At 66.4% G+C, this 18,362-nt stretch overlaps 3 protein-coding genes across 5 annotated transcripts; 2 read left to right on the forward strand and 1 right to left on the reverse strand.

Moving 5' to 3' along the window:
* Nucleotides 1-1,544: 1,544 nt before the first annotated feature.
* Nucleotides 1,545-10,545, forward strand: SLC35A2 (solute carrier family 35 member A2). Its single transcript, XM_054014760.1, has 5 exons — nucleotides 1,545-1,607; nucleotides 4,539-4,721; nucleotides 5,589-5,740; nucleotides 5,893-6,587; nucleotides 9,907-10,545. The coding sequence occupies exons 1-5, from the start codon at nucleotides 1,556-1,558 to the stop codon at nucleotides 9,932-9,934; spliced, it is 1,110 nt and encodes a 369-aa protein (XP_053870735.1). The 5' UTR covers nucleotides 1,545-1,555; the 3' UTR covers nucleotides 9,935-10,545.
* Nucleotides 10,546-10,807: 262 nt separating this feature from the next.
* PQBP1 (polyglutamine binding protein 1) lies at nucleotides 10,808-13,323 on the reverse strand. Of its 2 annotated transcripts, none has more exons than XM_054014762.1 (7): nucleotides 13,306-13,323; nucleotides 12,730-12,810; nucleotides 12,234-12,345; nucleotides 11,996-12,105; nucleotides 11,606-11,821; nucleotides 11,232-11,292; nucleotides 10,808-11,013 (listed from the first exon to the last, which is right to left on the reverse strand). In XM_054014762.1, exons 2-7 carry the CDS (start codon nucleotides 12,794-12,796, stop codon nucleotides 10,857-10,859), a joined length of 723 nt encoding a protein of 240 aa, XP_053870737.1. In that variant the 5' UTR covers nucleotides 12,797-12,810; nucleotides 13,306-13,323; the 3' UTR covers nucleotides 10,808-10,856. The 2 variants fall into 2 exon arrangements, with proteins under 2 accessions (XP_053870737.1, XP_053870736.1); XM_054014761.1 differs by having other exon boundaries at nucleotides 13,241-13,319.
* A 446-nt stretch (nucleotides 13,324-13,769) lies between these two features.
* TIMM17B (translocase of inner mitochondrial membrane 17B) lies at nucleotides 13,770-17,096 on the forward strand. 2 transcript variants are annotated; one of them, XM_054014763.1, is made up of 6 exons: nucleotides 13,770-13,862; nucleotides 14,890-14,989; nucleotides 15,195-15,258; nucleotides 15,349-15,477; nucleotides 15,573-15,683; nucleotides 16,088-17,096. In XM_054014763.1, exons 1-6 carry the CDS (start codon nucleotides 13,837-13,839, stop codon nucleotides 16,174-16,176), a joined length of 519 nt encoding a protein of 172 aa, XP_053870738.1. In that variant the 5' UTR covers nucleotides 13,770-13,836; the 3' UTR covers nucleotides 16,177-17,096. The 2 variants fall into 2 exon arrangements, with proteins under 2 accessions (XP_053870738.1, XP_053870739.1); XM_054014764.1 differs by lacking the exon at nucleotides 13,770-13,862 and adding an exon at nucleotides 14,433-14,527.
* The last annotated feature ends 1,266 nt before the right edge of the window (nucleotides 17,097-18,362 follow it).

Here is an 18,362-nt window from a genome sequence, read left to right on the forward strand (position 1 = left end):
GGAAATCCTTGTAGAGTCAGTGATTCCTCTCACTATGGGGAGGTGGGAACCCAGGAGTCCTGGCTCCCAGCCCTGCCCCAGCTCTAACCCTTCAGACCCCAGTCCCCTCGCAGAGCCGGGGAGAGAACCCAGGCATCCCAGCTCCCAGGCCCTGTCCCACACTAAAGGTGTAGCTCCAGCCAGCACTCCCGGATCCAGCAGTGACACACACATTTACCATGTGTCACTTACGTCAGCCCGATATTTACCTACCTTCCCCTGTGCACACCAGCTGTGACAACAACCGCGCCCCCCAACACCTGCCAGCGTTTCATGTCCCCACCCCAGCCACACGCTTCCCACTCCCCACAGGGGCTTCAAAGGGGATGGGGAATGGGGCAGGGGCCTGTCCCCTCTAGGGGGTGCCGGTTCCCATCTAGCCTCAGGCTGGGGACGGGCTAGCTGGGGGGGCTGGGACATGGGGCCTGTCCCCTATAGCCTACCGGGCCGGCCACTTTTACACCCTGTGGTGCCCAGAAGCAAAATGGCCTCCCCTGAGAGACTTCTTGGCCGGCGTAGCCCCTGAGACGTGTCGTGTGAGAAGCCGAACCAAGGAGCTGGGTGGCTGGAGGGGAGCTTGGGGGACGGTTCACTGCCACAGGGGTGTGAGCTCTGGGGCTGGAAACCAGGAGTTTGCGCTGGCCGAGTGGGGGGACCATAGAGAGCAGGGGGGGCTCCGTAACCTACCAGCCCCCACTCCCCTCCCCAAGCCAGGGAGAGAACCCAGGAGTCCTGGCTCCCAGCCCCCACTCCCCTCCCAGAGCTGGGGAGAGAACCCAGGAGTCCTGGCTCCCAGCCCCCCCTGCTCTAACCACCAGCCCCCACTCCCCTCCCCAAGCCAGGGAGAGAACCCAGGAGTCCTGGCTCCCAGCCCCCCTGCTCTAACCCACCAGCCCCCACTCCCCTCCCCAAGCCAGGGAGAGAACCCAGGAGTCCTGGCTCCCAGCACCCCCGCTCTAACCACCACCAGCCCCCGCTCCCCTCCCAGAGCCAGGGAGAGAACCCAGGAGTCCTGGCTCCCAGCCCCCCCTGCTCTAACCACCAGCCCCCGCTCCCCTCCCCAAGCCAGGGAGAGAACCCAGGAGTCCTGGCTCCCAGCACCCCCGCTCTAACCACCACCAGCCATCCCTGCACGCTATAGTGCCCCCAGTGGGGATCTGCTCTAGCCAGCCCCCCCCCCCCCCCACGCTCTCTATGGTCCCCCCCACTCAGGCTCCGCTCTAGCCAGCCCTCCCCGCTCTCCATGGTCCCCCCCACTCAGGCTCCGCTCTAGCCAGCCCCCTCCCCGCTCTCTATGGTCCCCCCCACTCGGGCTCCGCTCTAGCCAGCCCCCTCCCCGCTCTCTATGGTCCCCCCCCACTCGGGCTCCGCTCTAGCCAGCCCCCTCCCCGCTCTCTATGGTCCCCCCCACTCGGGCTCCGCTCTAGCCCCGCCTCTCGCGGTGGGGCGGAAGCGGAAGCGGGGATGCGGAAGTGGCGGCGGGGCGGGGTCCGGGGGTTGCCGGGCAGTTGCCACCATGGCAGCGGCTGGCGGGGCCGGAGGCGGCGGGGACCAGGCGGCCGCGGGGGGTGAGACCCGGGGCGGGGCGGGGCGGGGAGGCTCTGGGGGGGCAGGTGGCGGGGGGCCCCGGGGGGGGTTGGGGGCCCGGGGGGGGGCGGATCCCAAGGAGAAGGGGGGGGCGCAGCGGGGGGCCGGTGCCAGTGGCGGGGTTAAGGAGCAGCAGGGAAGTGGACATGGGGGGCACGTGGGCGGGGGGGGCGGGTCTAGCTGTGATTGGCGGGTGCAGACACTGGTGCGGGTGGGGGGAAGCCAACGCCACGGGGGGGGGGGGGGGGTAGATGCCTGGGGGGTCCCTGGGGGGAGGGCGGCGTTGCGGGGGGGGGTTGTGGCTCATGCTGCAGTGGGGAGATGCCGGGGGCAGGGGGTTGATGGGGGAGCGGCTGCTGGGGGGGGGCAGTTTCCGGGGATGACAGACACTGCAGGGAGGGGGGACACTGAGGAACCGGGGGGGGCGCATGGACACGGGGAAGTGGGGAGGGGAGCCCGGGGGGGGCAGACCCTACAAACGGGGGGGTTGGTTTAGACCCTGGGACAGCGTGGGAGGGAGGCTGCAGTGGGTCTGGGTGTGGGGCGGGGTGCAGTAGGGAAGACCAGGGAATTGCTGCTGCTGAAGGGGGAGCGTGTGGGGTTGGACATACGCAAGGGGGGTGTCTGGTGTACAAAGAGGAGCTCTGGCCCCCATGATGAGCAGGGCGGGTTGCACAAGGGGGGGGATGGAGAGAGAGATGGGGCGGGAGTGGGATTTCCTGCTTTTCTCCCCACTCGGAGGTGCCGTTACGGGTAGCTGTTCCGCAGCTGCTCCACCCCAGAGGCAGCTGCGTCTGTGTCGTGTGAGCCATTCCCGGCGTAGTCTGCCGGATTTCCCCCTCACGGTAGCACTGGGCCGGCCTGACCGTTCCTTGGATTGGAATGTGGTCAAGGGAGGGAAATTCCCCACCCTTTTATCGTATTTCCTGGTTTGACTCCGGACAGGTGTGTGTTTGCTTAGCCGGCTGCAGCAGGAAGCCAGTCACTTTACTGCATCTGGTTCCCTTCAGTTGATGCCAAATCCCCCCCTGGGCACCTGAAGTGCTGCCCGTCTCGGTGCCAGTCTTTCTTCCGGGACTCAGGAGTTGAAATTAGCGGCGATCGATCACGCTGGGAAGCAACATCTAGATCGGATCATGGGCCCACCTACCCGGTGTCCTGCCTCCGACCAGAGAAATCCTTGTCTCCCAGCTCCCGAGAGCTATTTGGCCCCTGCCCCGATGGGCGCAAATCTTTGGTGGTGGTTGACAGTTTCTATTATGGTAGGGTCTACAATCAAACTTCCACTGTGCTCGGCGTGGATTCTTTCGATTCCGGTCGACGCCATGCAGATTTCTGTGGTGTTAGGGCCTGGCCAGACAACGGGCAGAAAGCCCCGTCTTTTGTTTCATTAGAACGTCTTTGGCTGCTGAGTGGGGAGCTCATCATCTGTGAACAGGAGGAGAAAGGCCTGAGCTGTGGGGAAAGGCCCGGTGTGTCTCCAGACGAGACTGGGACATATTAACGCCATGGGACGAGGGCCTCCTCCGGACGCCTGTGTTCTGTTGTGGCCAGCCTGCATCCGAGGAAAAAGAGGGGGGCAGAGGAGGGCTCATCAGGGGAGCAGCGAGCTGATCTCGCCATGGGCGGCTGCAGGAGCGGGTCTAGTTGAGCCGAAAACACGGGCTGATGAGGGGTGGGGATGAAGCACCAGGGGAAGAGCTACTGACGCTAAGCGACAACCCCAGCTCAAGAAGAAATGGGGATAAACTGGCCAGGCAGTGATTGAGGAAGTTTTGAACCACCCGAGGGAGAGGACGAGCCATCCCTGTGCAGCGTTATGTGCAGCTGTTCCCCAGCTGCCCCGCCCCAGAAGTGGCTGCATCTCAGTGCCGCAAGCCCCCTGAATGCATCCTGCGTGTGGTGGGGCCGGGGAGGGGGAAGCCTGCCTTCAGCATGTGCATTAGATCAGTGTGCAAGGGGGCGTCGCAGGATTTTGGCATTGGGGGATTGGCTGGGTGCAGCGTTGCAGGGAAGGGGTGTGTGTGGAAGGCCATGGGGGGTCTGATCTGGGGAGGGGGACGCCAGGCGGGCTGGGCCCTGGGTCTGATGCAGGGGGGACGGACGCCAGGCGGGCTGGGCCCTGGGTCTGATGCCAGGGGGGATGGACGCCAGGCGGGCTTGGCCCTGGGTCTGATGGGGAAAGGGGGGGACGCCAGGCGGGCTGGGCCCTGGGTCTGATGCAGGGGGGGGACGCCAGGCGGGCTGGGCCCTGGGTCTGATGCAGGGGGGGGACGCCAGGCGGGCTGGGCCCTGGGTCTGATGCAGGGTGGGGGATGCCAGGCGGGCTGGGCCCTGGGTCTGATCTGGGGAGGGGGACGCCAGGCGGGCTGGGCCCTGGGTCTGATGCAGGGTGGGGGACGCCAGGCGGGCTGGGCCCTGGGTCTGATGGAGGGTGGGGGATGCCAGGCGGGCTGGGCCCTGGGTCTGATCTGGGGAGGGGGACGCCAGGCGGGCTGGGCCCTGGGTCTGATGCAGGGGGGACGGACGCCAGGCGGGCTGGGCCCTGGGTCTGATGCCAGGGGGGATGGACGCCAGGCGGGCTTGGCCCTGGGTCTGATGGGGAAAGGGGGGGACGCCAGGCGGGCTGGGCCCTGGGTCTGATGCAGGGGGGGGACGCCAGGCGGGCTGGGCCCTGGGTCTGATGCAGGGTGGGGGATGCCAGGCGGGCTGGGCCCTGGGTCTGATCTGGGGAGGGGGACGCCAGGCGGGCTGGGCCCTGGGTTTGATGCAGGGTGGGGGACGCCAGGCGGGCTGGGCCCTGGGTCTGATGGAGGGTGGGGGATGCCAGGCGGGCTGGGCCCTGGGTCTGATCTGGGGAGGGGGACGCCAGGCGGGCTGGGCCCTGGGTCTGACCCGTCTCTGTCCCGCAGGGAACCGTCGGTTGAAGTACATCAGCCTGGCGGTGCTAGTGGTCCAGAACGCCTCCCTCATCCTGAGCATCCGCTACGTGCGAACCCTGCCCGGGGAGCGCTTCTTCGCCACCACGGCCGTGGTGATGGCTGAACTTCTCAAGGGAGCCACCTGCCTGCTGCTCATCTTCATCCAGAAACGAGGTAGGGGGGGCAGGGCAGGGCAGGGGGCGCTTTCCCCTGGTAGTCTAGGCCAGGTGCTGTGGGGAGCTGGGCAGATAGGTAAGCCATCCGCTGGCAGTCTGGCCCGGGCGCCGCGGGGGGCTAGGCAGTCCGAGCCGGGCGGGCGCCACGGGGGGGCTAGGCAGTCCGAGCCGGGCGGGCGCCACGGGGGGGCTGGGCAGTCCGAGCCGGGTGGGCGCTGCGGGGGGCTAGGCGGTCTGGGCTGGGTGGGCACCGTGGGGGGCTGGACGGTCCGGGCGCCACGGGGGGCTAGGCGGTCTGGGCTGGGTGGGCACTGTGGGGGGCTGGGCGGTCCGGGCACCACGGGGGGGGGGCTGGGCAGTCCGAGCCGGGCGGGCGCCACGGGGGGCTAGGCAGTCTGGGCTGGGTGGGCACCGTGGGGGGCTGGGCGGTCCGGGCGCCGCGGGGGGGCTGGGCAGTCCGAGCTGGGCGGGCGTCACGGGGGGCTGGGCGGGCCGGGCGCCACGGGCCGGGTGCCACGGGGGGGCTGGGCGGTCCGAGCTGGGCGGGCGCCGCGGGGGGCTAGGTGGCCTGGGCTGGGCGGTCCGGCCGCCACGGGGGGGCTGGGCAGTCCGAGCCTGGCGGGCGCCGCGGGGGGCTAGGTGGTCTGGGCTGGGTGGGCACCGTGGGGGGCTGGGCGGTCCGGGCGCCACGGGGGGGCTGGGCAGTCCGAGCCGGGTGGGCGCTGCGGGGTGCTGGGCGGGCCGGGCTGGGTGGGCACCGTGGGGGGCTGGGCAGTCCGGGCGCCACGGGGGGCCAGGCGGGCCGGGCTGGGTGGGCGCCAGGCAGACCGGTGAGCCGTCCCCAGCGCGCTCTCTCTGCCCGCAGGCAACGTGAAGCAGTTCGCCCTGTTCCTGTACGACGCCGTGGTGCTGCAGTACATGGACACGCTGAAGCTGGCGGTGCCCTCGCTGATCTACACGCTGCAGAACAACCTCCAGTACGTCGCCATCTCCAACCTGCCGGCAGCCACCTTCCAGGTGGGACCCCAGCCCCGACGCCGGGCTTGATGGGCCCGTCGGTATGCCCGGGGATACTGGGGTGGGGGGTCCCATGTGAGGCTGGGGGCAGTCAGGAGGGGATGCCAGCCTGGCCCCCCGCGGTTCTGACCTGCCTGCCCGCCGCCCCGCAGGTCACCTACCAGCTGAAGATCTTGACCACGGCCGTCTTCTCCGTCCTGATGCTCCACAGGAGCCTGTCGCGCCGGCAGTGGCTGTCGCTGCTGCTGCTGTTCGCCGGCGTGGCCATCGTCCAGGTGGAGCAGGGCCAGGCGGGTGGGCAGAGCTCCCCGGGCTCGGCCCCCCAGAGCTACGTGGTCGGCCTGGTCGCCGTGGTGGTCTCCTGCCTCTCCTCGGGCTTCGCCGGCGTCTACTTTGAGAAGATCTTGAAGGGCAGCTCGGCCTCCGTCTGGCTCCGCAACGTGCAGCTCGGCATCTTCGGGACCCTGCTGGGGCTGGTGGGCATGTGGTGGGCCGAGGGGGCGGCCGTGGCCGCCCAGGGCTTCTTCCACGCCTACAGCCCGCTGGTGTGGGGCGTGGTCCTCAACCAGGCCTTCGGCGGCCTCCTGGTGGCCGTGGTGGTGAAGTACGCGGACAACATCCTCAAGGGCTTCGCCACCTCGCTCTCCATCGTGGCCTCCACCGTGGCCTCCATGTACCTCTTCGGGTTCCGGCTGCACCCGCCCTTCGCCCTGGGGGCTGGGCTGGTCATCGGGGCCGTCTACATGTACAGTCTGCCCAAGGCCGGGCCGCCCCTGGGCCCCCGCCAGGAGCCCACCACCCCGCCGCCCCTCGGCAAGGAACCCAGCGAGCCGGGCTACCTGCCCAAGTCAGTGCTGGTCGAGTGAGGCCTGCTAGGGGGGTGGGGTGGAGGGTCTCTCCTGGGCTGTGAGCCCCTCCTGGTCTCCCCTGCCCCCTCCATCTGTCCTTGCCCCCCACATCTCTCTGCCCCTCCTACCTTGGCTCCTGCCCCAAGTCTCCCTCACTTGAGAGGTCTTTGGGGGGAAGCATGTCCCCCTTTTCCACCCCCTCCAAGCATTCCACTGCTGCTCCCCTCTGGATCCCCTGCCCCACATCTGTCCCCCGCCCTGCTCCACTTCAGACCCTGTTCCCCTCTCCTGGGGCAGGATGACGGACACCCGACGCTCAGCCCAGGAGAGGCATTTAGGTGCACACTACAGGGGGGAGAGGTTATGTGGGGGTCACCTCCACCCCCCCCAAGAGACCATGGTTCCCCCCCCCCCCCGAGCCGCAGGGGTTGCCAAATGGATTGAGCCAGAGGATTATTTTTGTACGATACCAAAGCAGCCCCGATGGACGGTGCATCAAGATGGGGGGTGGGAGGGAGCCCCCAGGAATGGCTCGGCCGTACCAAGCTGGCACATGGAGGAAGGACTCACCACCCTTCCAAAGGGCGATGATTCGCCCAGGCACTGTGGGAGTGCTGCCCCCTGGACTCCCCACAGCACCCCCTTTGTCGGAGTAGTCTCACGCACAGGTGCTGGGAACCAGGACTCCTGGGTTCTCTCCCTGGCTGGGGGGGGGGGGGAAATGGGGTCTAGTGGATAGAGCAGGGGGGCTGGGAGTCAGGACTTGCTGTCTGTAAATTTCAGCTGAGTTCCTCCCGCAACGCTGTGACTCGGTTTCCCCCGGGTGTTCCAGGACGCGGACCTGGGGCTCGGCTGGGTGGGAGCCATTAATTACTAACCCATATCTCCCCGGCGGGAGGGGCGGGCAGATCCCGGGGGCAGTGGGGACAGAGGATGCTGTGGTACCATACAGTGGGGAGTAGACGGTGTGAACATGCATCGCCCCCCGACTCCACTGCAAACCCCTTCCCAGCAGCTGGGGGGCTGGCCCCATTGCCGCTGCTGGGGGCTATCCCCAGGGACTCCATAGAGCAACGGCTGATGGACGCCGGGGGGGGCTGGCCCGTACCTCAGACAAATGAGATGACTAGATATATTTTGTGTCACTCTACCCTATGCTGCTATTGAGGGGTGGGGGCCTGGGAGCCAGGACTCCTGGGTTCTCTCCCTGGCCCTGGAATGGGAGTGGAGTCTACTGGTTAGAGGAGGGGGGGAAGGGGGGCTGGGAGCCAGGACTCCTGGGTTCTCTCCCTGGCTCTGGGATGGGAGGGGAGTCTAGTGGTTAGAGCAGGTATGGGATCCAGGGCTCCTGGGTTCTATTCCTGGCCTGGGGGGGTTTGGGGGTCTCATGGCTCTGCCTCAGTTTCCCCCCACTCTGCAGCATCCCAGCTGTGGGGAGCTGGTCCCTGTGCTGTCCTGGCGGGAAAGCTGCTTGCCCCGCTGCTCAGGGAGTGTGTGGGGGGGGACTGAGGGGGTGTTAGAACAGAAGAACGGCCGGACCGGGTCAGACCAAAGGTCCATCTAGCCCAGTGTCCTGTCTACCGCCAGTGGCCACTGCCAGGTGTTAGATGAAGGTCACAGCCCTGGTAACCAGGGTGGGGGCCGGGGGCGTTGTGATGGTGCATGCGCCGTCATCTGATGCCCTGCTGCCCTGGGAGAAGGGGCTAGCTTATCGCTTAGGGTCTGCGTCCCAGCCAGGACGCCTGGGTTCTCTCCCCGGCTCTGGGAGGCGAGTGGAGGCTGGTGGCTCAGAGCAGGGGGCTGGGAGCCAGGACTCCTGGGTTCAATTCAGGGGGAGCGCTGCTTTGCCAAGGGGCCAGCTGGCTGGGTTTGGGGTGGGGCACACACTCCCGCGGGGGCACTACACTGGACACAGATGCCGGGTGACATATTTTGTACGGACCGGGGGTGGGTGGGTTTTTTAAACGCCTGTAACCCTGCCGGCCGCTGTCCTGTCTGCAGAGCGCGCGCGCGGAATAAAGAGAGTGTATTTATTTAGCTGGCGTGCTTGGTGATTGATGGGGGACGACAACACGTGTGTGTGGGGGGGTCCTAGGATTCGTGTTAGTGCATGACCTCTAACCCTACTAACAGCTGGGGAATGGGGCAGGGCCTGTCCCCTCTGGGGGGCGCCAGCTCCCATCCGGCCCCAGGGGAGGGACTGGCTGGCTCAGGGGGCGGGGAATGGGGCAGGGACTGGCTGGCTCAGGGGGGTGGGGAGTGGGGCAGGGGCCTGTCCCCTCTGGGGGGCGCCGGCTCCCACCCAGCCCCAGGGCAGGGACTGGCTGGCTCAGGGGGTGGGGCAGTGGCTCCAGGGGGTGCTGGCTCTGCTCCTGAGGTAAGTTTGCCAGGTCTCAGCCCCACCCTGGGGCTGCAGCTCCCCCAGGCAGGGCCCCCCGGCCCCCACAAGCTGAGCCCTCCACTTCTCCCAGGGCTCAGTGCCAAAGGTGGGGAGGGGGTGACCCCAACGCTGTCCCCTGGCCCATCAAACCCCCCCGCCCATGTTCAGTGGTGGTATTATCCCCCGTGTCTGCACTGCCGGGGCCTCCACGGAGATTGGGGAACCCCCATGGGCAGGGCCCAGACCTCCCCAGCTGGTGATCAGAGCCACCCCCTGCCACTGGGGCAGGGGCTGCACCGATGCCCCCCCTGCCAGGGGGAGAGAGATTCCCTACTGCCAGGTCGTGGTGGCAGCAGTGGGGAAACTAAGACAGAGAATGGACTTTCCCAGTGGCACCCAGAGGTGGGCCAGGAGGCTGGAGCCCCAGGGCAGGGACTGCCTGGCTATGGGGAAGGGTGAGAATGGGGCATAGGGCCTGCCCCTTGGCGGGGGGGCACCTTCCATCCAGCCAGAGGCTGGGGGACTCGCTGGCTCCTGGGGGGCAGGGATGGGAAATGTCTCCTGTACTCTTGGCTATTAGCAATGAAAATGGGGTGCTGGGGCTAGTTTCTTAATAGCCCTGAGCCCCTATTGCTGGGGGAGGGGGCAGTGGGGCAGTCATAGGATGTGGGGGGAGCTGGGGAACTCCAGGGCTTGGGGGGGAGAATTCTGTGACCCCCCACCTCAAGCAGATGTGCAGGACCAGCCCCCCAAAACTAAACCAGGTACATTGTAAGCTGCATGAACTACTGGGTTGTGGGAGGCTGGGAACCCAGACTCCTGGGTTCTCTCCCCGGCTCTGGGAGGGGAGCGGGGGCTGGTGGGTTAGAGCAGGGGGGCTGGGAGCCAGGACACCTGGGTTCTCCCCCAGCCCAACCATCCCCGTTTCTCTCTTGCAGGCTGGCATGTAAAGAGAAGGGTTCCTGAGTTGGGCAGCGACTGGGGGGGGGGCGCGATGGTCGCCACGTCTCCAAGCATCCGGCTTCGGCAAGGGGGCCCCTCCGCCCTGCCCCAGAGGTGGCTGCATCATGGTGCCGGCTGAGGCAGCCTGGGATCCTGCCAGCAGCTTTCAGAAAGAAGTAGGAGATGCAATGGAAGGGTAGGGCTGGGAGCCAGGACTCCTGGGTTCTCTCCCAAGCTCTGGGAGGGAAGTGGGAGCTGGTGGGTTATAGTGGGGGGCTGGGAGCCAGGACTCCTGGGTTCTCTCCCAGCTCTGGGAGGGGAGTGGGGTCTACAGCAGGGGGGATCTGGGAGCTCCACCTCACTGCCATTTCCTGATTCACCCTGCCTCAGTTTACCCTTGCATAAAAGGCAGGCAGCCATTCCTACCTCCCAGAAGGGGATGTGCCCGCTTACAGCGTGGCCAGTCCCCCTCGCTCAAGCCCCCCAGTGCTTATGGGGAGGACACAGGCATGAGCGCTCAGTCTTAACGCCCCCTAACACAGTGGCTATGGGGCAGCCATGTGGAACCCCCTGTTTTTATCACTCCCCGCTGTGGCCTTTTCTATTTATTGTCCAACATGGAGTTTGACACAATGGCATATGTCTCCTGTCATCTGTAGAGCTGCAGGACGCCTGGGTTCTCTCTCCGGCTCTGGGAGGGGAGTGGGGGCTGGTGGGTCAGAGCAGGGGGGGGCTGGGAGCCAGGACTCCTGGGTTCTCTCCCGCCTCTGGCTCCAGGACCCAGGGAACTACCTGAGAGCGCCCCCTGCCCAGCCCCCTCCCCACAGCCGTCTGCCGGGGAGAGTGCCCCCTGCCCAGCCCCCCTGCAGGCCGGGCACACACACAGGTCGGTCCCCGTTGCATCGCTCCAGGTTTATTACAAAGGTGGGGGTCGGGGGGTCGGGGGTCAGTCCTGCTGCTTGGCGCGGGAGGCCTCGGCGTTGGCCCGCAGCACGGCGCCGGGGCTGGGGTACGGGCGCTGCTGGAACAGGGGCCCCGCCGCCGTCGTGTCGGCCCCCGTCTTCGCCTCGTTGCGCTTCGGCAGCCCTGTCGACCACGTGCCCCTGCGGGGGGGGGGGGATGTCAGCGCAACAGCCCTCTGAGTAGGCCCCGCCCACCGCCCCAGACTCCTCCCCCACCTAGACCCCACCCACACAGACCATCGCACCAAACTCCTTCCCCTCAGTAACCCCCTCCCCTGCTCCCTCACCCAGTCCCTGCCGCTCCCTCTCCAGCACCCCCCAAGCCACACCAGGGGGGAGAAGGGGCACCAGGCTCTCACCGTGGGGCGTCTGAGTAGGCGCTGGGGTCCATGGGGTCCAGCTCCTCGTCCTTGCGGCTGCCTGGGGAGGGAAAGGCGGGGGGGGGGGGGGGAGAGGAAGACCCTGCTCAGTTGAGTGCTCCCCCAAATCCTCCCCCCAAGTCCAGCTACACCCCCCTCCCCCCAGGTACTAATTCACCCCCTTCTCCTCTCCACTCATCCCTCTTCGTCCCCCATGTCTCTGCTCCCCACAGCCACCCTGCCCTGGGCTCAGCCCCACCCTCTCCAGGATGCCGTGAGCACCCCCATCCTTCATCCTCCTTCCCCCCCCACATTGGCTTGGATCCAGCAGCACCCCCAACTCCTCATCTCTTCCCCCCCCCCCCCCAACGCACTTTTCTTGCTCTTGGGATACGGCGCCAGCTCTTCCCGGCGATGGTAACGCCGCTCCTTCACCTCCTCGCGCTCCGGCTTCTCATAGGGGCGCTCCGGCTTCTCATAGGGGCGCTCCGGCTTCTCATAGGGGCGCTCCGGCTTCTCATAGGGGCGCTCCGGCTTCTCATAGGGGCGCTCCGGCTTCTCATAGGGGCGCTCCGGCTTCTCGTCAGCCTCTGGGGGAGACACACAGACTTCTCCTGACGGAACCCCGGCGTCCGGGCCCCTCCACGCTGCCCCAGTCTAAGCCACTAGACCCCATGCCCTGCCCAGCGCTGGGATAGAAGCCCAGGAGTCCTGAATCCCAGCCCCTTCCCCTGCCCCAACTAACGCCATTCCCCTCCCATTACCTAGGCTGTTTTTCAACTTCTTCGCTGCTTTGGTGATGATGGAGCTGGGGTCGTTAGGAGACAGCCAGGAGACCAGGTCATTCTCCATGTTCCAGTAATAGGGGAGACCGCTGGAGGGCAGGGGGAGACACAGAGTTGATTCCCCTGGCGTTATAGCACGCTGAGATGCAGTCAGCTCTGGGGTGGGGCAGCTGGGGAACAGCCGCACATAACGCCGCACAGGCACGCTCTCTCTTACCAGATGGGGTCGAACACTTTATACCAGTTGGGCGGCAAGTTCTCGATTCTGGTGGCTTCGTAATCCACATGGTCGTCATCGTAATCTTCCGCGATGACCTCCTCCTCGGGCTCTAAGGACAGCGTGGGTCAGAGAACCGACTGCGCAGAACCCTGTCCCATAGTGCCCGGCCCGCCCCGCCCCCCAGCGCCCGGCGAGAGCGCCCCCCCCCCCGTCCTGCCCCCCAGCGCCCGGCCCGCCCCGCCCCCCAGCGCCTGGCCCGCCGGGGGAGAGCCCCCCCTGCCCTGCCCCCCAGCGCCCCCACACCCCGCCCCCCAGCGCCTGGCCCGCCGGGGGAGAGCCCCCCCTGCCCTGCCCCCCAGCGCCCCCACACCCCGCCCCCCAGCGCCCGGCCCGCCCCGCCCCCCAGCGCCTGGCCCGCCGGGGGGGAGCGCCCCCCCCGCCCCTCTGCCCTCCCGCCCCACGGCGCCCCCAGGCCCGGGTGTCTCGCACGCACCAGGCTCCACGTGCTTGAGGAGGCCTCTCTTGGCCAGGCGGGACTGAAGCGCCACCGGCAGCGGCATCTGGAGCGCGGAACCTGGGGGGGGGGGAGCGTCAGCTGGGGGGGTGCGGGGCCCCCGCGTCCCACACCCCCCGGGGGGGCGGCCCCTCCCTCCTGGGGCTCCTCCTCGGCCCTGGGACCCCCCCCCGGGCCCCCTCCTCGGCCCCTCCCCCTGGGCCCCCCCCCGGGCCCCCTCCTCCTCCCCCCTGGGGCCCCCTCCTCCTCCCCCCTGGCCCCCCCCCGGGCCCCCTCCTCCTCCCCCCTGGGGCCCCCTCCTCCTCCCCCCTGGCCCCCCCCCGGGCCCCCTCCTCCTCCCCCCCGGGCCCCCTCCTCGGCCCCTCCCCCTGGGGCCCCCTCCTCGGCCCCTCCCCCTGGGGCCCCCTCCTCCTCCGCCCCTGGACCCCCCCTTAGCCCCTCCCGCCTGCCCCCGGGCTCGCCCCGCCCCGCCCCCCGGCGTCCCCCCCACCAGTCTCCGTCCGGCCCCTCCGCTCTCCAGGCTGCACCTAGAGCCCCCCCCCTGCAGCCACGCACGTGACGCACTCGAGCCAATCAAGGCCCTCCCCTGCCCCTCTCGCTCACCTGATCCCGCGGGCAACTTGCCCCCGCCCCCAGGCCCATGTGACCGGCTCCGGCCAATGGGAGGGAAGAAGGCGGGGCTGTCCAGCTCTCCTTTTCCGCTGACCAATCAGAAGAACAGAGCAGAGGGTCCCGCCCCCAAACACAACCAATCAGAGCGAAGACCGCATAATCACGTGGGGCCCAGGAGCCTGTGAGAAGGGGCAACACACGTCACGTGCTCGCAGAAGAGCCAATAGGGAGGCGGAATCCCCTCCTCACGTGCTCGCAGGGCCGGACAAGAGGGGGTCTCCCCCGCCACGTGACTCCAACTGACCAATGAGAGATTGGATAACCTCCTGGCGCCTGTATGTGACGTGTCGGGGGGCAAACACACGTGATCCCAGCTGCCCAATAAGAGGCCGCGGGAGTCAGGTGCTACGTCAGGGACGGGACAAGGGGGCAGAGCGGTTCACCCACGTGACCGCGCGGTCGCCGTTTGGAGCCATGGAGGAATATGCCCGGGAGCCCTGGTGAGCGGCCGGGGCCCGCCTCCCCCCGCGCGGGGCGCTTGGTACCGCCCGGCGGGCGAGCCCATTGGGAGGGGAATTGGTCTCTCCCCCCCCCCCACGGCAGGGGCCTGTGGGCCGCTCCATTAGGTGGGGGAGGTGACCGGTGGGTTCAGAGCGGAGCCTCCCCCCCCCCCCCCCGTGTTTGGTCCCTTGGTAGCTGCCAGCCTATGGGTGGGCGAGTCCATTGGAGGAGCAGTGGAGGGGGAGGGACCCCTCTCCGCGGTGGACTTGCCTATCGCCCCTTTCTCCTGGAATGGATTCACCCAACTCCCCTCTCGGGAATGGATTTGCCCAGCCCTCCCCCCGCCAACCTCCCTGCAATGGATCCGCCCGTTCCCGTCCTTCGCCCCTTTCCCCGTCTGGGCGGCTCCGCGGGGGAGGAACCATTATAGGGGTGGGTGGGCTCTCGAGAACCTTTACACCCCTATTCATGGTCACTTGGTATGTCCCAGCTCTTTGGTGTCTATGGGCGGGCGAGTTCATTGGGGAGAGACATGGGGGGGCAGAAGGAATGGACCTTCTCTTCTCCCCCCCCTCCCCGTCCTCTCATAGGCTCCATGGGCTGGGAGATACCAAGTCACTAACCCAGGGAGGGTTGGGAAATACCAAGAGCACAAGAATGGAAGGTGTGTTTGTACCACGTGGTATTCCCGGGGGTGGGGGTGGGGATTATTATTGTAGGGTCTCTTCTCGCTGGTGGCATGGCGGGGGAGGGGACGGGATGGGATGTGTGAGACTAGGTTGGCGCTGGCTGGGAGGGGTTGTTGTAGGGTTTGGCTCGCTGCCGGTCCGTGGGTGGGGGAGTTATTTCCCGTAGGGTGGGTTGTCCCGGGGCGGCGGGGGGCACTATCCTGGGGTTGCGCTTGAGGGGTTGGCAGGGATCTGTTATGGTAGGGTTCCCACCCTTGGCTTGTTGTAGGGTTGCTCCTGGGTTTGTTTATTGTAGGGTCTCCTGACCTGGCTAACCACCTCCCTTTTCCTTCTCCAGCCCATGGCGCATCGTGGACGACTGCGGCGGCGCCTTCACCATGGGGATGATCGGTGGGGGGGTCTTCCAGGCCGTCAAGGGCTTCCGAAACGCCCCCATGGTGAGTCCAGCCCCTGACACCCCTCCGTCGCCAGCTGGACCCAGGCCCCAGATACTGTTGGTCTGATTCCCGTCTTGCTGATGGCGCTGGGCCCTTCTGGCTGGGGTGGCTCCCCGCTGACCCTGATCGCTACGGGGAGAAGGGGGCCCGGTGGGGGCCGGGTGGCATCTCACCCCCACTGTTCCTCTACTGCTCTTCCTCCTAGGGCATCCGACACCGGTTCAAAGGGAGCGTCAGTGCCATCCGCATCAGAGCGCCGCAGATCGGAGGTGAGGGGGGCTGTGTAGTGTGCGGGGGGAGGCGGGCAGTGTGGGGAGGGGGCCAAGGCGTATCTAATTGCTGCTCCCTCCTTTCCCCAGGTAGTTTTGCTGTCTGGGGGGGCCTTTTCTCCACCATCGACTGCGGCCTGGTGAAGATGAGGGGGAAGGAAGATCCCTGGAACTCTATCACCAGTGGGGCCCTCACAGGGGCCGTGCTCGCCTCCCGCAGTGAGTGTCCTGTGCAGCACCCTCTGCCGGCCCCCGCCTCCTCACACCCCCTGCCAGGCGCTCCAACTCTTTAATTCATCTCTTCTTCTCCCCAGGTGGCCCGTTAGCCATGGTCGGCTCAGCCATGATGGGGGGCATTTTACTGGCCTTGATAGAAGGAGTTGGGATCTTACTCACCAGATACACGGCACAGCAATTCCAGAACTGTAAGCAGTGCCCGGGGCTTGGCTGGCAGGGGCTGTGGGTTGGGAGTGAGGAACGCTGGGGGGGGGCAGGGCTGGGCTAGCAGGGGGCTGCGGGTCGGAAGTGAGGAGTGCTGGGGGGGGGCAGGGCTGGGCTGGGGCGGCCTGCGGGTCGGGAGTGAGGAGCGCTATGGGGGAGGAGGGCAGGGCTGGGCTAGCAGGGGGCTGCGGGTCGGGAGTGAGGAGCGCTGGGGGGGAGGGGGGAGGGCTGGGCTAGCAGGGGGGTGTGGATCATTTCTACGCTGGTCAGGCTGTCCCCATGTGGCGTTGTGGGGCTGTTGCCCAGCTCCCCTGCCCAGAGGTGGCCGCATCTCTGCCTTCTCACTAGTAATTTTCTCTTCCCCCCCCCCCCCCCCCCCCCGCCCCAGCTAACCCGTTCGGTGAAGACCCCAGTCAGCTGTCCCTGAAGGACAGCCCCACGCCTCCAGGATACCCAGGCTACGGACAATATCAGTGAAGCTGCTTTGTACGTGGGGGTCCCCTCTGTTTCTTTTGGGGGGGGCAGCTGCAGCTGCTAATTCGCGCCCCCCCCTTGCCGGCGCTCAGGATGTGATTCCAGCCACTGGTCCCCCCAGTTCTTGGATTCTCCCCCTGGAGGCGACGCTGAATAGGCCTGCTTCCCTTTCTGTGGAGGAGGGAGGGGTTTGCTGGGAGCCCCTCTAAATCTGCATATTTTTGGGGGGGATGGGGACTATGGGTCAGGGGATTGCTCTGTATTTCCTAGTACGTTGGGGGATGGGCTGTGGGGATGTTGGACTCAGGATAAATTGGGGGGGTTAGCATCTTCTTTCTGGAGCTCACCCCCCCATTCTGTTTGAGGGTGCCTCCATTTCCAGAGTAAGAAATGGAGTTCAGTACACCCCTGAAAGGGCAAGGGGTGGCTGTATCACCCCTTTTAGCTTGGGTGAAATTCAGGGGGGCTGCAGGGTTATAGAGGAGGGGGTGCTCCTGGCCCTGTGGGGGGGTGCTTATCTTTTTGCAGCACCCCAAAACTACTTGTCACATGGTGCCTCGTTCTGAGTGGCTTCCCCTGCTCTTGAGACGGGGGGGCTGGGAGGGAGGCATCTCTTGGAGTGGAGTTAGGTGGGGCCTCTTGAAATCGGTATGACATACGACAGTACATCCATGGACTATGTTTCCCATCTTGCCTGGCTGTGACCCCCCCCAAAAAGGGTGTGATCCCCATTTTCATAACCAGTGAATCCTGCTGTTCCCCCCCAATCCACCTGGGAAACCCCACCTTGGTGTGTATCCCCAACCTGTTCCAATTAAGGTTACATCCCCCCTGCTGTCAGCCCCCCGAAATCCCCAGTTCTGAGCCCAATTTCATCTTTTATTGTTTGTATTTAAAGATGTTTTTAAAGGTGTGTGACTTGCTGGTGTGTCCGAGTGTTTAATGATCTGCCTGCCACTGGGGATACTGTGATGCACGGAGGGGAGTGGGGACTGGTGTGTGTAGTGGTGGGTGTGGGGAGCAGGACTCCTGGGTTTTTTCCTGGCTCTGGGAGGGGAGTGGGGTCTCGTGATTGTGTGGGGGGGGAGACCCTGTTTGTTTTCAGCAGCTTCAGTTCTCTGGGGTTAAATGAACTGAGAATCGCCCTTAGTGGGAGCAGTATAGGGGATCTGCACCAGGTGGCTGATGGAGGAGCGTCAGACATTGGACCTCAACTCTTCCAGGAGGGGGCTGCATGGCTAGAGCGAGAGAGACCCCCTGCCCACTCTCTGACTCACTCCCATGGACCCCCTTCAAATTCATCTCCACCCTTGTCTGGGCTTCATTTGCTTGAGACTCATTTTGCGGCGCCTCTCCTGCTTGCAGAGCCCCCAGGCCTGGTCCATTTCAAATGCCTAAGCAGCTGTGGGCAGCAGCCTGGCGGGGTGAGGGTAAATGGAGGGTTACTGACAACCCCCCCCCCAACCCTAGCAGCTGCAGTTTCAGCACCTCTGTCTCCACTTTTCTAAGAGAGAGGCTCAGAATATAGCAGTCCTAGCTCCCAGCCCCCCCTGCTTACCTTCCAGAGCCAGGGAGAGAACCCAGGAGAACCTGCTCTAACCACTAGCTTCTGGCAAGGTGGCATGGATGCAAGAAGACCGCCCCCACCCACACCACAGCCCTGTGCCCCCTGCGGGGAGGAATGGGACCCCCGAAGGGCCGATCTCCCAGACAGACTGATGATGATGGGGGGGGGGGGGGGGACGACACAGTGGGGTGGGTGCACCCACTCCCTGGCAGCGTGCAAATGGGGACAGTGGCAAGGAGTCTGCACACCAAAGGGTTGGGGGTGGGGCGCAGGGGAGGCGGCCTGGACCCTTTGGGGCCCATGATGTGGGGGCGGGGGGGGCATCTTTACATGGGGGCAGCTCCATTTGCCCCTGGGAGCTCCTGGGTGAGGGGTCTGGCCCTGCCCCTTGCAAGGGGGCTTCTGGGGGTGGAACCGGGCACTAGATTGATGGGGAGGTCAGAGAATCCCAGCCCCCCCGTCCCAGAGCTGGGGAGAGAACCCAGGAGTCCTGGCTCCCAGCTCCCCCTGCTCTAACTACCCGCCCCCACACCCCTCCCAGAGCCGTGGAGAGAACCCAGGAGTCCTGGCTCCCAGCCCCCCCCTGCTCTAACCACCAGCCCCCACTCCCCTCCCAGAGCCG

The sequence above is a fragment of the Malaclemys terrapin genome (assembly GCF_027887155.1).
Source record: "Malaclemys terrapin pileata isolate rMalTer1 chromosome 20 unlocalized genomic scaffold, rMalTer1.hap1 SUPER_20_unloc_1, whole genome shotgun sequence".
NCBI lineage: Eukaryota > Metazoa > Chordata > Testudines > Emydidae > Malaclemys > Malaclemys terrapin.